The following is a 13,736-nucleotide window of genomic DNA, read 5'->3' as shown; positions in this document are numbered from 1 at the left end:
AAGAAAGAAAGAAAGAAAGAAAGAAAGAAAGAAAGAAAGAAAGAAAGAAAGAAAGAAAGAAAGAAAGAAAGAAAGAAAGAAAGAAAAAGGAATGGAAAAAAGGCAGCAGAAGGGGAGCTTGGGATGGCCACAGCCAAGCCCTGGCAGGAGGCAGTCTGCCTGTCACCCACAACTGACAGATGTGTTTGCAGACTAAGGAATGCTGACTCGCCCTTGGTGTTGAGGGATGTCAGGAATTCCAGCCTCTGTCCACTCTGACACTCCCACCGGACCCGTCAGCATCTGTTTACACCGCGGCCTGCATGTGCAGCCCAGGGAAGCTTGGACTAGAAGGGAGGTTTGGGTTTGGGGCCCACTGTGCCATTAGCCTGCTGTGTAACCTTGGATCAGCCACCGCCCCTCCCTAGTCTGTAAAAGAGGGAGAAATTGAATTTTTGCTCTATCTGCTCTCAGGGCTGCCAGGCAGATCCTAAAGGCCAGGGATAATAAGTTAACTGGAACATGGGTACCAAGGAAAAGTACTCTGTACCAACAATATCAATAATGATGATACCTATATTGACACAGCACTTAGTATGTGCCAGACATGGTCCTAAGTGCTCTACATTTATTATTATTTATGCGAAAAAAATGAAGGATGAGGTGGAAGAGCCAGCCAACCATCCACGTGGGTTACGAGGGTGGCATCCTCCATCCGCGGTAGGAAGGAGGTAGCAGAGACGAGACCGTGGGCTCCGCCCCCGACCAGAGCATGCTTTGAGGACTGGGGAGCGAGTACAAATCAGCAAGGTGACTGGGTCAACTGAGGGGCTGTTTTTCCAGGCCTCCAGATCAGAAGAATAGAGGGGGAGCAGGCTGCCCATGTTAGAGGTTTTCTCAGGTAGGTTCCTACCCCCGCTCCCTCAGGAGGGAGGCAGGGCAGACCCAAATCCTGTCCTGGATGACACGGAACTGTGTGGAGAGCCCGGGCCGGGCCCTCCCAGGGCGGGGCTGCCCAGCACGTAGGGCGACTCTCTGGGCTTGTCCCAGCATGGGGCACGGGGCAGAGGTCTGGGGGGGACACAGAGGAGCAGTCCGTATCCCCGCACGGCCAGTCGGCTTGCCAGCGGCCGTGCCAGCCCGAGGTCCAGTGGTAGCAACACGGCCCTGAGAAGCACTTACAGTGTGACCACAGCTCTCCTGTGGCCCCCAGCCCGCCACACGATATCCGCGATGGCCAGGGCCAGGCAGTGGGTCCTGTGGGTGTTTGAAGGCTGCAGCTGCCTGAGGATGAAAAAGGAAACGCGTCAATGACCATAGGGACACAAGACGGGGAATGTGCTGATGGCCCATCCTTTCCTCTGCCACCCAGTGGGGCGCCGGCGGAGCCTGGGGGGTACCCCCTCAGATGAGAACAGAGGGGCCCCGGGCAGGGCTGGGGGAGGAGCGGAGGAGGCTCTGGGGGCTTGGCAGGGCCAGGGGTGTGTGTAAAAAAAGGCCGTGAGTTCTGACAGAGGCCGAGCTGGCACACTGAAGTGCTGCCATACCGAGCAGGAGTTGTGCAACATTATGCCTGAATCGCACACCCTGTCTGGAACACACATGCTAGAAAACCTCTGGATGTGGAACTAAGGGTCACCTTTCAAACACTCACTGTGTCCCACACTAACTTACAGAAGCAGGTAATGTCTGACTGAAAGCTTCTCAGTATAGCCACAAAGGTTTAAAGCCACAATATGTTAAGTACTTAGCAGGGGCCAGGCCCTGTTAGAAGCACTGCACGTGTGTTGTACCACTCATCATTAAAACCACCCTACGGAGGAGGTACTATTTTTATCTCCTTTTAAAAATGGAAAAACTCAGGCACAGAGACTAAATGATTCACCCAAAAACACACGGTCAGTAAAAACTGGAAGTATTAAAACAGCTTTGAGGGAGGGAGAAGAACTTGGGGAAACGGAGCCGACGGTCTGGAGCACTTGGCTTTGGGAGCCAGCATCCCTCTGCCTTCGAGCCTGTCTTTCCAGCACCGTGGGACACTGTCAAGAGACCTGGCTCCTGGGCCAGGCCTGTCTTGCTGATCTCACAGGCTCTGATCACAGATCCTCTGAACCTCCGCATTTCTACACAGAAGTCCTCATTCTTTTCCTGCCTTCCAGCTACTCACTCTTCCAGGGTCTCCATCCTTCCCCGCGCATTCTCCAGCGTGCTTACGTGAGACGCAGTTTTCCAGAAAGCTCAGTGGGGCTGGGGGGCATGTGTCATGTCCGGCCTGGGTTCCATTCCCAGCTCCTTGGCCTTGGGGAAGCCCCTTGCCCTTGCTGGCCCTCACCTCCCCACCTATAAACGGGGCACTGGGCCAGATGCTCAAGCCTCATTCCAGGCTTGCCACTCCGCCATGTAGCCGGTGGCCCAATGGTAGACAGGGCCATGCATTTACGTATACGTGCGGATGACAATCAAGAGGAAGGAGGTGTGGGGTTCAATGGCCCAGACTCTACCTTCACCAGGTAACTCAGTGCCTGCCTTCACTGGTGACGCCTTGGTGGCAAGGACGGTTCTGCACCGCCTTTATCAGTCACACATACATTTATCGAACTCCTACCATGCATCTAGCACCTGGCTGGGCTCTTAAACCAAGAGAAGATTCTTTAAGAGTCTAATCCCACAGGAGGAGTACGGGATGGGGGATGGGGGTGGGGGAGTAATTCATTCTGCATTTGCCTAAATTATCTAAGCCTTTCAGAGATGTTGCTGCCATAATCATCACAAAATAGCCTGACCTGTCCACTCTTATATGCTCACTAGTCTGAGTTTATAAAAAATGCAGAGGAAAGCTGGCCAGTGAATGGAGGTGGGTTAGTCCATCCTATCACTCCCTCTCAGGGTCAAAAGGCGCTGTGTGGAGAAGGAGAGAAGGCTGGCCTGGGGGCCGCTGGACCTGGCTTCCAAGCCTGGCTCTGCTCCCAGTGTCTGCAGGGGTCTTGGGCAAGTGCCCCTCCTTCTCTGGGCCTCGATTTCCCCCCGTTTCAGAAGGGAAGTGGAGATGAGAGGACGAGGGTCCGGGGCTCACTCCAGGCCTGCAGGGCCACGAGGGCTCCTCGCCTCTGCCCACCGCCAAGCCGGCTGGCACAGCCCTCCCCAAGTGGAAAAACACCGAGGCCTGCCGCCCGCTCTGCCCTCCCCGACTGAGGAGAGGCCGGCCGCCCGCCCGATGCAACAAGTCTTAATGAAGCCAGACAGCCCCGCAGAAAAAAGACCACCCCTGCCAAGAAGGCTTTATTTCAGCGTGATTTCCCTGGAGGGTGCGGTCACATCCTCCGTGTGCCTTTCACAGAACCACTTCCCCAACCATCGTGAAGGGAGAGAGCGAAGAGGGGCCTCCACCGGCCAGGCCTGCAGACCCAGCGCGGGACGATGGCAAGCGTGGGGGCCCCCAGGGCCCGAGGCCGCCAGCTGCAGACGCTGCCAACGTGAGCTGTGCTGGGTGTTCCTGGAGGGACTGAGGAGTGTGCCCATTTTTTTCAAAAGACCTGGATCATTTCTGACATCCTGGGATTTCAGAATCAGAAGGGAGCACTAAGGCCTCACGCCCAGCCCATGCGGGAACATCTGCGGCCCAGCCAGTCAACACTGAGATTGAAGAGTCAAATCCGCGAAGCAGAGGAGCCGGGGACTGAGAGGCTCCCGCGGAGATGCCAGCTGTCACCCTCTGCTCACGTGAGGCAGCACGTCCCCAGGTATTCTCTGCATTATTCTCTGTACTCTTTCTTCTGTGTTGATTTTTTTCCCCCCATTAGGATAAAAGGGAAGGTTCTGCCGAGAAGCCCTTCATAAAACATGGAGCCACACATTGGTCACCCAGAGGCCTTCTGGGTGTCCAGCGACAGGTGTCTCAAGCCCGTGATGCTCAGCGTCCCGGCGCCAGCCCCTCTTGGCCTCTCTGGCTCTCCCATTGCCCAGAGTCTCTCGTAGGGCACGGCCCCGTGGCAGAGAGGGGAGGGGCTTACAAGGAGGCCCATAGCTGCGGGGCTCCAAGGAGGTGAGGTCACTTTTCTACAACTTCTCCTTCCGTGCTTCCTGGAAGAGGGGCCCCAGCTGCCCGGCCCAGGCCTCCTCTCGTCCAACCAGGCAGCCTCCCCCAGAGTGGGGCTCCTTCCCCCCAGGCACACCCACACAGCCCCTGCAGCCAGAAGCTCCTTCTTCCCCTTCTCCCTGGACCACCCCACACACACACACACTGGCTCCAGGACCCAGCTCAGCCACGCCAGCCTGGCCTCCCAGGGTCTTCAGTCCAGGCTAGCCCCAACTCCCCTCTCAAAGTCCCAGCACAGAGGCAGCCCCTAGGGACCAAGGCTGAATTCCTTCCCCCTCCCCCCCATCCCCAAAAGAGCCTCAACAAAACTTTCCACCTAATCCATATTTAAATCCAAATTTAAACACTTAAATTTAAAAACTGACACCTGTCAATGTAAACTGGGGCCTGCGTCAGTGCTTGGCCTGTGGCTGACTGACGGGCAGTGGGAGCTGGAGACAGCCTCGCTGGCACGGTCAAGATGGGCCCTGGGTGGAAAGAAGGCTGTACCACAGCTGGGCCCGTCTTGAGCCCCCTACCAGACGGCTTTCTGCCTCCCGAGCCCCGCCTCCCCTCTCTGGTGTGGGGGGCACAGCTCTCCCCCAAGGATGGGCCTGGGGATCCGGAGGCTTCCGCATCCCCTTAGTGGGCACGCATGGTGGCGATGAGGAGGCTGCCTTGTGCCCCAGGCAGACACGGCCATTCCTGGAACCAACTTAAAACCCTGCCCTGACTGTTAGGACATGATCCGCAACTTCCACCAGAAGTTCAAAGCCCAAGTTCAAAAGCAGCTCTGAAGGGGCATGGAGTTACAAGACAATCTCCCATGAAGGCAAAGGCCAAAGCTTGACCAGAGCAGGCAGCCAGGCCCCGAGGCCCCTCTGGCCGCCTGGCCCTGACCCATCCAAACTCTGCCCAGACCACCCCAGGCCACTTTCCTGGCCCTGCTCCCCCCGCCCCGGGCACTCCACACACGCTGTTCGCCTCACTGGAATATTACTCCTCTCCCCTCCCCGTGAGTTTGGATAACTTGTGTATTTGTCCATATGTTCATGCAACAAGAACTCTGAGAGCCTCCTCTGTGGACTAGGACCTAGGCCAGACGCCAGGGATGGGCCGGGAGCCAGGCAGCCCAGGAAGGCCCTGTTCTCATAGGGCTTGCGTTCTGGGGTGGGGGTTTGGGCAGATCGTGACAGGTATCAACTTGGATGAACAGGGCACCAATGGGTTTGGGGGCCTTGCAGGCAGGCCCAGGTGTGTCTCAACTGGGGAGGTCCACGAAGGCCTCCCTAAAGTCTGTGTGGTGAGCAGGCAGCACGTGGGGCCCAGAGGGCCGAGGAGGAGTATGAGGGGTTTGCTGGAAAGAGGAATTTGAGGGAGGAACAAGCATGCACGAGGAGGAGTGTGAAAGGAAATCAGAAGTCCTATTCACCCTCCAGGTCTCAGTAAGATGAAGATGTCACTCCTCCAGCAAGCCTGCCCGACCCTCTTCACGTCCGCTGAACCCTCAGCATCCTGCGAGTCTCCTGTAACCTCCTGGCCACTTGTCTGGCTCTCACAGTCCAGCCCACAGCTGTCTTATTGATTCACATCTTTCCTCCAAGCACCTGCTAAGTCCTCCCCGAGTGAGTCCTTCCAATGCAAGGAGCAAAGGTAGGCGAGTGGGTACAGGTGTGCTCAGAGGGAGTCCCCACGCCCTCTGCGAGCAGCCAGAGGACCCTCCCTGAGCACATTCCACCCAGTTAGGAGCGCTCATGAACATCCAGCCCGGGCCAGCCTCTTCGTGACAGTCAACAGCAGGATCTCTGTCCGTGACGTAAACGCAAAGCTGCCAGCAGCACTTTGCCGGGCTGGCCTTCCAGAGCAGGCAGCGGAAATGGTCCTGCACAGACGGGAGCAGAGATGGGTGCACGCGGGAGGGGTGGAGGGAGAGCTAGAGAAGAACAGGGCAAGTGAGATGTCACTGTGCTTCTGACTGGGTGACGTTGTGCTTATGGTTAGCATCTTTGACTTGAGAGAAAACATGTTGTTAAGTAACTAGACAAATTACATTATTAGACAAATTATAAAATGCCAAGCGTGAAAAGCTGCCTTCACTTGGACCCTGCCTAATGCAAAATCATCAAAGCTGATAAAGTGTTTCATTTGTACCAAGCTTGGCTGGATGTCTGGGGAACCAGTGTGTCTCCCAGGAATCTGAACTTGAATCAATGGGGAACGAGCCTTGTGGTCTGTAACACCCAAGCTTTTTTTTTTTTTTTTTTAAGATGCTGGAACGCCTATTTCAAAAAACAAGTGCTTTTAAATAAAGTTTAGGAACTGGCAAAACTAAGCTGTGATTTTAGAATCCGTCCCATTACGACTTTGCGGAGAACGGAGGTTGCTACTGGGCAGGAAGATTCTTCCAGGGTGCTGGAAACATCTCCTGTCTTGATTTGGACGATGTGATCACGGGTGTGTGTGTGGTTTGGCGATAATTTGTTAAGCAAAATATGTAATGAGTTGTGCACTTTTGAATTGCGCACTTTTCTGTATGTAAATTTCAACTAAAAAAGAAAAGAAAAAAAAAACAAGAAGACCGAGGGTCAGAAATTCAGCAGCGCTGAGGGTGACTCAGTAGAGGCTGGTAACTGGGCTCGCAGGGCGGGAAAGCCCGCCTCCCCCAGGAGGCCGCGCCGGCCCGGCCCCGGCCAGCACCTCGCCTACCCTCCGCCTTCACACCAACCACGGTGTGGGATGATGGCTTTCTGTCCCTCATCCCGACAGAGCACTTCTGGAGAACAGAGAATGCATCTACTTGTCTCCATGTTGCTTGTGTGTGCACAGAGATGTTCCAGAAACGTCTATTGAGTGGGTGAGAATGAGAATCAGGTGCCCATGTGCAAACACTTAATGAGAGCGGTGGAAAATCCATGGCCGAAGGGCGTGGAAGCAGTGTACTGTGGGGCCGGCTGGAATGTGTGGTCACGGCTGCCGGCAGAGATGAGGTAACATGGGGAGGGAGGCGAGACCCGAACTCAGCGGAGGGGTCAGCAGGTTGACGCGAGTGTGGACAGACGGCGGGCAGCTGCAGAGCTGGACTCCCGGGGAGGGGGTGGCCTGAGGTCCGACGCTGTACCAGCAGCTGCTTCCCATGCGGCACTGGACTTACTACCCCTCTCTGCCTTCACGCAAGTACACAGGTCATTTCACTGGTCAACACGGGCCCCGCTAGCCAGCCACCACTTCCCTTTCCAGAAGACGGGAAGTATCAAGGAACACACACGCCTCCGCGCTTGTTTTTTCTGGACACTCTGGGAAAGCCTTGGGGAAAGATATGGCTGGAATGAGCACGAACTTACCGAGCGCAGTCAGCTCTGCTATCGCCTTCAAACAGGAGTTTTTGTAGGACACAGCCTTGGACGGCTGCCAGAACCCCACAGGGACCACCCTGCAAGGACAGACGCGTGTTGGTGCCAGTGAGGACAAACGAGGACACGGCCACCCGCTCCTCCAGAACCAGCCTCTGCCCACAGGTTACAGAACACGGGGGCCCCTCGGAGCCACTGCCTCTGAAACAGGGGTCTCTGCGTGGTGACTACTCACACTAAGTGCTGACCCTGAGTCACAGGGAGGGGATGACAAGGCCCTGGCGCTCATCGCTAGAGGGAGGAGTGTCTACGACATCTGGTGGGAGGGAAGTAACTCCTCACGACAGTCAGACATGAAGCAAGGGACATCACCACGTTCCCAGTCGTCCAGGGAAATGCTTCCATGTCCACAGGCTGAGGGTGGCAACTGTCTCCCCAGCCTTCAAGGCCCATCCTAAAGGCTTCCTTCTCCAGGAAGCCTTCCCCAACCATCTCTGGCAGTTTCCAATTCTGTGAGCTCTTCTTCCCAGCTGTGGCCTGCCCCGGCACCCGTTAGGTGTGTTATTGTCCCCTCCCACGTCAGAGCGAGAAGGCTCCTTGAAGAGCTCATCTCTTTAGGCATCAACATGTACACGGACCGTCAGAGCACCAGGCCATGGGTGCCCTTGAATTGGGGGTGCAAAATGTGCTGAGCTTGGACATGCTGGGGACAGAAGCTGGTTGTCTTGGGGTTCCTCTCCAGGCAGTGTGGAGCAGGAAGGTTCCTGGGGCTTGAGAAATGGAACCAGGTTGGGCTGCTGGATTTAGAGGATCTTCTACCCTTTATGTACACATCTTGGGAAATGTGTATAAGCCATGTTCAAATCCTGCCACCATCCACCTACCCATCACACCTCCTCCTCACACCTGATAGCTCTGCCATTTTCTGCAGCCCCTGGATTTTCGCACGGCCCCCTCCCCCTTTGTTCATGCTGCTGCTGTATCAAATGTCCTTTCTCCAGCTCTCCCTGCAAAATCATTTCTCAGTACTCAGCCTCAAGACCCTCTCTGGCGCCCCCTCACCCCCCGGCCAGCCTGGGCCTCCCCCTGCTCCCTCTCAGAGGGGATTCCAGCATCACCCACCACTCGCAGTAGGGCTCATTCCCCAGCTTTTGCTCTGCCGGCCATATGTGAAATTCCCATACTTGGTGACAACTTAGCAAATGTGGGGCTGGCCGGCACAGGATGTAATGTTCACAGAATTTATCCAACTAGGGGACATCCCACCCCTGCCCATCCATGATGAACCTGCAAAAAGGTGCTGGGCAAAGCAACCTGCCTTGTTCTGCACAATGCCGTATTTCAACGAGGCTGCGTCACTGAACGAAAAACTCTGAAGTTTCCATTCTTCATTGAAGCAGCAAAAGCTGGAACCGAACAGAAGGGTCTTTATGTCCTGTCAAACGAAGAGAGAGTTTTATTGGTTGTTTTCAAAATAAACAACACACTGCTTGGTGTCTGTGTTCCCACAGGAGCTGGTCTTAGAATCCAGCAGGGCAGTCCATTCTCCAGAAGGGTTATCTATTCGCTTGTTATTTTGCAAACCCATTCATTCTTCTCATACTTGAGGAAAGATAAAATCTACCCTGAGGGTCTAAGCTCTGGAACATCTGTAAACCAAACCAGCCTGTGCTGACCCAGGCCAAAATCTGTTCAGGGTCCTGAGAGGAAACTTGAAACACAAAATTTTAGTTTTACAAGGGAACCTGGAGGTTCTTGACCGCATCTTATAATCACCTACCGAGCTCTTAACAATCCCGATGCTCAGGCTACATGCCAGACCAACTAAATCAGGTCCCCGGGCATGAGACTCCAGTATCTACATTTTTAAAAGCTCTCAGGTGATTCCAATGAGCAGCCAAGTTTGAGAACGGGTGCTCTAGGACAGGCTTAGCAAACTATGACCCACAGGCCAAATCCGGTCCCCCACTTGTTTTGTAAATAAAGTTTTATTGAAACACAGCAATGCCCATTTGTTTAGATATCGTCTATGTTTGCTTTCACATTACAATGGTCAGAATTACGTGGTTGTAACAGAGAGCCAAAATTACACTAGGTGGCCCTTTAGAGAAGTCTGTCAACCCCTGTTCTAACCCATTACTATATGTAAGAATCTCCTCTACAGCATCACCTACAAGTGGCTCCCCAAGGCCTCAGTTTAAGCACCCCTACCACCCAGTGAAGGGGTTCCTGCCACCTCCCAAGGCAGCCCCTCCATTTTTTCACAGCTTTCTTCTCTAAACTTCTGGCGGATGTTGAGCTCACTGTTCATCTTCCCTCAGCCCAAGCCCCACCCTCCAGAGCCCCAGAAAGTGCCAAGCCCTCCCCACTGACTGCCTTTGGGCAGGAAGGCAGAGCCTCCTCCTGGATACCCTCCGTCCACACCAGCGACCGCCTCTCTCTCCGCCATGGCTTCCCATCCAGGGGCCTCTGAAGGACCAACATGTGGATTCTGATGCCACCTCCCCAGACCTCTTCTCCGGGTCAGAGCTTTCCTACAAATTCAGATTATTTCCCTCTAGAATTGTTTTTGTTATTGTTTTTGTTTTTGTTTTTGTCTTTTCCCTTTTCATTGAGCACAAGGAAAACCTCTGCGACAGAGCGTCGAATGTGGGCTATCGGCACAGCGGGGAGGGATGGCTTGGTCCATCTGTCGGGGCCCGGTTCCCCTCCTTACCCCACCCGCAATCATCCATGTGTTTGAACTGAGTTCCCAAGAGCCCGGGAATCCTAGGGGCATGAATTCTCTAGCTGAAGCCTATGTGTGCCCTCTCAGTCCCAGAACAGCTCCCCGCTAGGCACAGCGCAGTCACCGGGTCACAGGGTTACGAGCCAGGAAACCTGGGTTCTAGGCCGTGATGCCGTGAGCCCTAGGCCCTCCTCTTCTCTGTGTGGGCCTCAGGTTTTCCAGAGGCTCTTGGAGATGCTACTGCTGGGTGGTCTTTAGGGGCCTCCGGACCCTTCCTGACGTGGCCCCCACTGCGGAGAATCACAGCCCGGTGGCTGCAGATAGCCAGAGCACTTTCTTCCAGGTTCGGGGCCACTCACACGTGTCTAGCCCTCTGGGTTTCAAAAGAAGGAAGGAAAAGGGAGGGGATTCGAGGGGAGGGACACGACTTCTAGAAAAGTCTTTGACTTTTTGCTCCGTGTGCTGAGTAAATACTTAGTAAGTAGGAAGAGAAAGGAGTCAGCTGTCCCAAGAGCTTTATTTTTTTTCCTCCTGAATCCTGGTTGAAAAGCCGGTAGAGGACAGGAACAGAATTCATCCCGCAGGAACTGCTGGCCGAGGGGAGGGGTGAGGTCACCTGGCAGCTGAGATGGTGAGGAATCCAGGACACCCCTGCAGAGGAGGCTGCTAAGGCCAGGAAGCTGCTCCCTAAGCCCTGTGACCAGGCGTCCCTCCAGAAAGACACTGATGTCAACCCAGAGGGTGCCGAAGAGTTGTTAACAGCTCCGCCCTTCCCTCACTGCAACCCAGCCGGAGCCCCGAGACCATACCAGAGCAAGGCCGATCTCATGAGGACGACTGTCCTGTTCCCATCCCAACTCTGGAGTGGCCCGTTGCAAATGTGGAGACGCTCAGGACAGAAGAAGGGGGTCCCGGAACGTGTGGATGGGAGCAGAGGAAATGGAGGCACCAGGACCAGGTCCCCGTTTCCCTGACTCTTAGTTCGGGTTTTTTTCTACATCACGTACAAATTTCCATTTTAACAATCGCCGTGAGGTTATAATGAGATAGATGGGTCCAGAAGGATCAAAATCACCTCATCTACACCCATTAAAATCAAGACTGTCTTCAATTCACACCACACCAGTTCACAGCCATTCAAATCAAGATATATCAACTTACACTTTTAAGTTGACACCTACCTTTGCCACCGAGAGGTCAATAGGCTTTGACACTATTTGCAGCTTGAGCATTGATGGGACTGGAGAGAGAATGACTTCCTCCCTTATCGATTCATCCTCCACATCCTCTGAAAGAAAACCATGGCTGTGCGAACACTCTGTTACAACTCGCAGAGAATAGAATATAAAGTTGTTAAACACCAAGGACACTGATGAACTCTGAGATGGTCTGAATGAAGAGAGGGCTCCTCCGCCACCCTCCCTCATTCCCTTTGGGGCCCCCAAGCCCTCATCGGAAGGAAAGAAGGCAGAGCAAGACAGCCCTTGCTCCTTGTCCAAACCCCACACTGGTCCACAAGGATGCTGGGGGGTGGGACTCGGCTACTGGTCCACTAGAAAGTTCTGCTTGTGGACATGCAGTGAAACAAGTGGCTAGGGCCTAAGCCACCGAGTCAGGCCCAGAAAAGCCTCACTCAGACATATTTCTTATGAAGGGTGGGCATGATGCATAAATCTGTCCCCCTGAGGACAAACATAAGGAAGGTAGAATTAGGAAAGAAAAGGTCACCATTTCTAATAAAATAATAGTAAGATTATTACTACTGTGGCTTTCATTTATTAACCACTTGTGTTTTATCACCTAAGCCCTGTAATAGCCCCTGAGGGAATAATTATCATACCCTCCCCCCCAACCCCGCCACCCCATCTATAGGTGAAGAAACTAAGGCTTAGAGAAGTTAAGTAACCGGCCTAAAATCATGCAGATGGCAAGTGGCAGAGACGAGATATAAACCTAGGCCGACTTCTCATCCTACCAACTAGACCTTCCTGAACCTCCAGCCAGAAGGGACACAAAGTCACATTCCAGTTATAGTCCCCTTAGAGCTGGGCGGCGAAGGCCCAGACGGGGTCCCACCATGAGTCTGGGCAGCACCAACCTGTGCCTTCCCAGCTGGCCAAGGCTCCCTCTCACCATCCCACGCACTGCAGCGGCGTTTACCAGAACTTGCATTTGAAGGACCCAAGTGACAACAACCCAAGGCCACTACGCTGGCAACCGAGTGGGCCGGTTTCCAGAGAACCTGTGGAGCCTTTTATTTTTTCTGTCTTCTCAAGATTAAATGATTACTTAAAAATCACACCACAATGTATAAAAATCAACATTCTCTCCCAAAAATTCTGTGCATCTGGGGCTATCGACACCTCACTATCCCTGCGCCACATCTTCTGGACATGGCGTCCGAAGGCCAGCAACCCCAGGACGTGACTTACATCTTATTCTACAGCCTTCTCTCCTCCCGTGGAGAAGGACCAGGCGCAGCACGAGGCCAACTCCTAGAGGCTCAGTCCACTGAAAAGGGACAGACGGATTCCGCCTTCAGGCTAAAAATTTTTTTTTTAATTCAGTAAGTCTGGGATTTAAATGAGAACCCGAATTTAAATGAGAACTCTTCGTTGTTGGCGTCTCTGAAAAAGCCACCCTGTGACGGTGGCCTTACCAAAGTGCCCTGAAATAAAGACCATGTTTACCTAGGTAACATGGACGGGTCTTAAAATCGTGGTGCCGGTGGAGACGGTAAGAAAGCACACGCGCTATGACACGACACGATCCGCAGCCACGACAAACGCGTGCACACGGAACGGCGCTGCCCATCTCACAAGGACACGCGCACGCAAAACGGCACTGACGGAGGACACGGGAATGGCTGCTCGTGGAGAAGGTCACGGGAGCCTGGGGCGTAGGGCTAAGGACAGGATGGGCAAGAGGGAGGAGGAGGGCAGGGAAGGGAGAGGGGAAGGAGAGGAAGAGGGGAGGGAGGGAGGGACAGAGGGAGGGAGGGACAGAGGGAGGGAGGGCGGGCATGCTTTGCAAAAATCAATACTGAGAATCTGGACTGGAGGAACAGAGATAATCCAACCAGAGGCCCAAAATAAGGAGAGAGTAACCTGAGTGATTTTGCCAGACGTGAAGGGCTCCCTGCAATGCCTCAGGGGAGACCGCTTCCTGGAGGCATAGAAGGGGCAATATTTAAGCCTATGCGGAGGCTTCGGTTTAGTCTGAGGCCGTCCAGGAGGCAGCCAGGGCTGAAACACGCTCTGCTCGGGCCCCGTGAAGTAAGTCTGAGAACAGCGGCCAGGTGCCCAAGGGCAGCAGACCGGGTGGAGACCCCAGAGGACGCAGCCTCTCTTGGCTTCGGCCAGGGGGAAGTTGGCCCCCGTGCAGGGAGTTGGTTCAGGACCACATAGCAGGCCTCGGGCCCAGATGTGGCTGGACCGCCATGCAAGGGAAAAACAAAGCACTCCAGAATGACATGTTGGCCAAGCAGACAAAACTGTCTGCAAATGCTGGCGGTTTGAGAATGCTATTTTTAAGGCCCTGGGATAAAATGTCTGGTTGAAAAGAAGCTAGAGATTTTATTTCCCATGGCGTTTTATTTAACTCT

General features: G+C 54.1%; 1 protein-coding gene across 10 annotated transcripts in view; it reads right to left on the bottom strand.

Annotated features, from left to right (window-relative positions):
• Positions 1-13,736, bottom strand: part of MINDY4 (MINDY lysine 48 deubiquitinase 4) — a 102,458-nt gene that overhangs the window by 39,073 nt on the left and 49,649 nt on the right. For all 10 annotated transcript variants that reach the window (XM_015589497.2, XM_025046845.1, XM_015589496.2 and 7 more), the window contains 4 exons: positions 11,314-11,420; positions 8,723-8,839; positions 7,396-7,484; positions 1,162-1,263 (listed from right to left, as the gene is read on the bottom strand). In XM_015589497.2, the coding sequence (XP_015444983.1) occupies positions 1,162-1,263; positions 7,396-7,484; positions 8,723-8,839; positions 11,314-11,420 (415 nt within the window). The remainder of the gene's footprint in view (positions 1-1,161; positions 1,264-7,395; positions 7,485-8,722; positions 8,840-11,313; positions 11,421-13,736) is intronic.

The sequence above is a fragment of the Pteropus alecto genome, unplaced genomic scaffold (assembly GCF_000325575.1).
Source record: "Pteropus alecto unplaced genomic scaffold, ASM32557v1 scaffold21, whole genome shotgun sequence".
Taxonomy (NCBI): Eukaryota; Metazoa; Chordata; class Mammalia; order Chiroptera; family Pteropodidae; genus Pteropus; species Pteropus alecto.
This window is presented reverse-complemented; position numbering and strand designations above follow the sequence as displayed.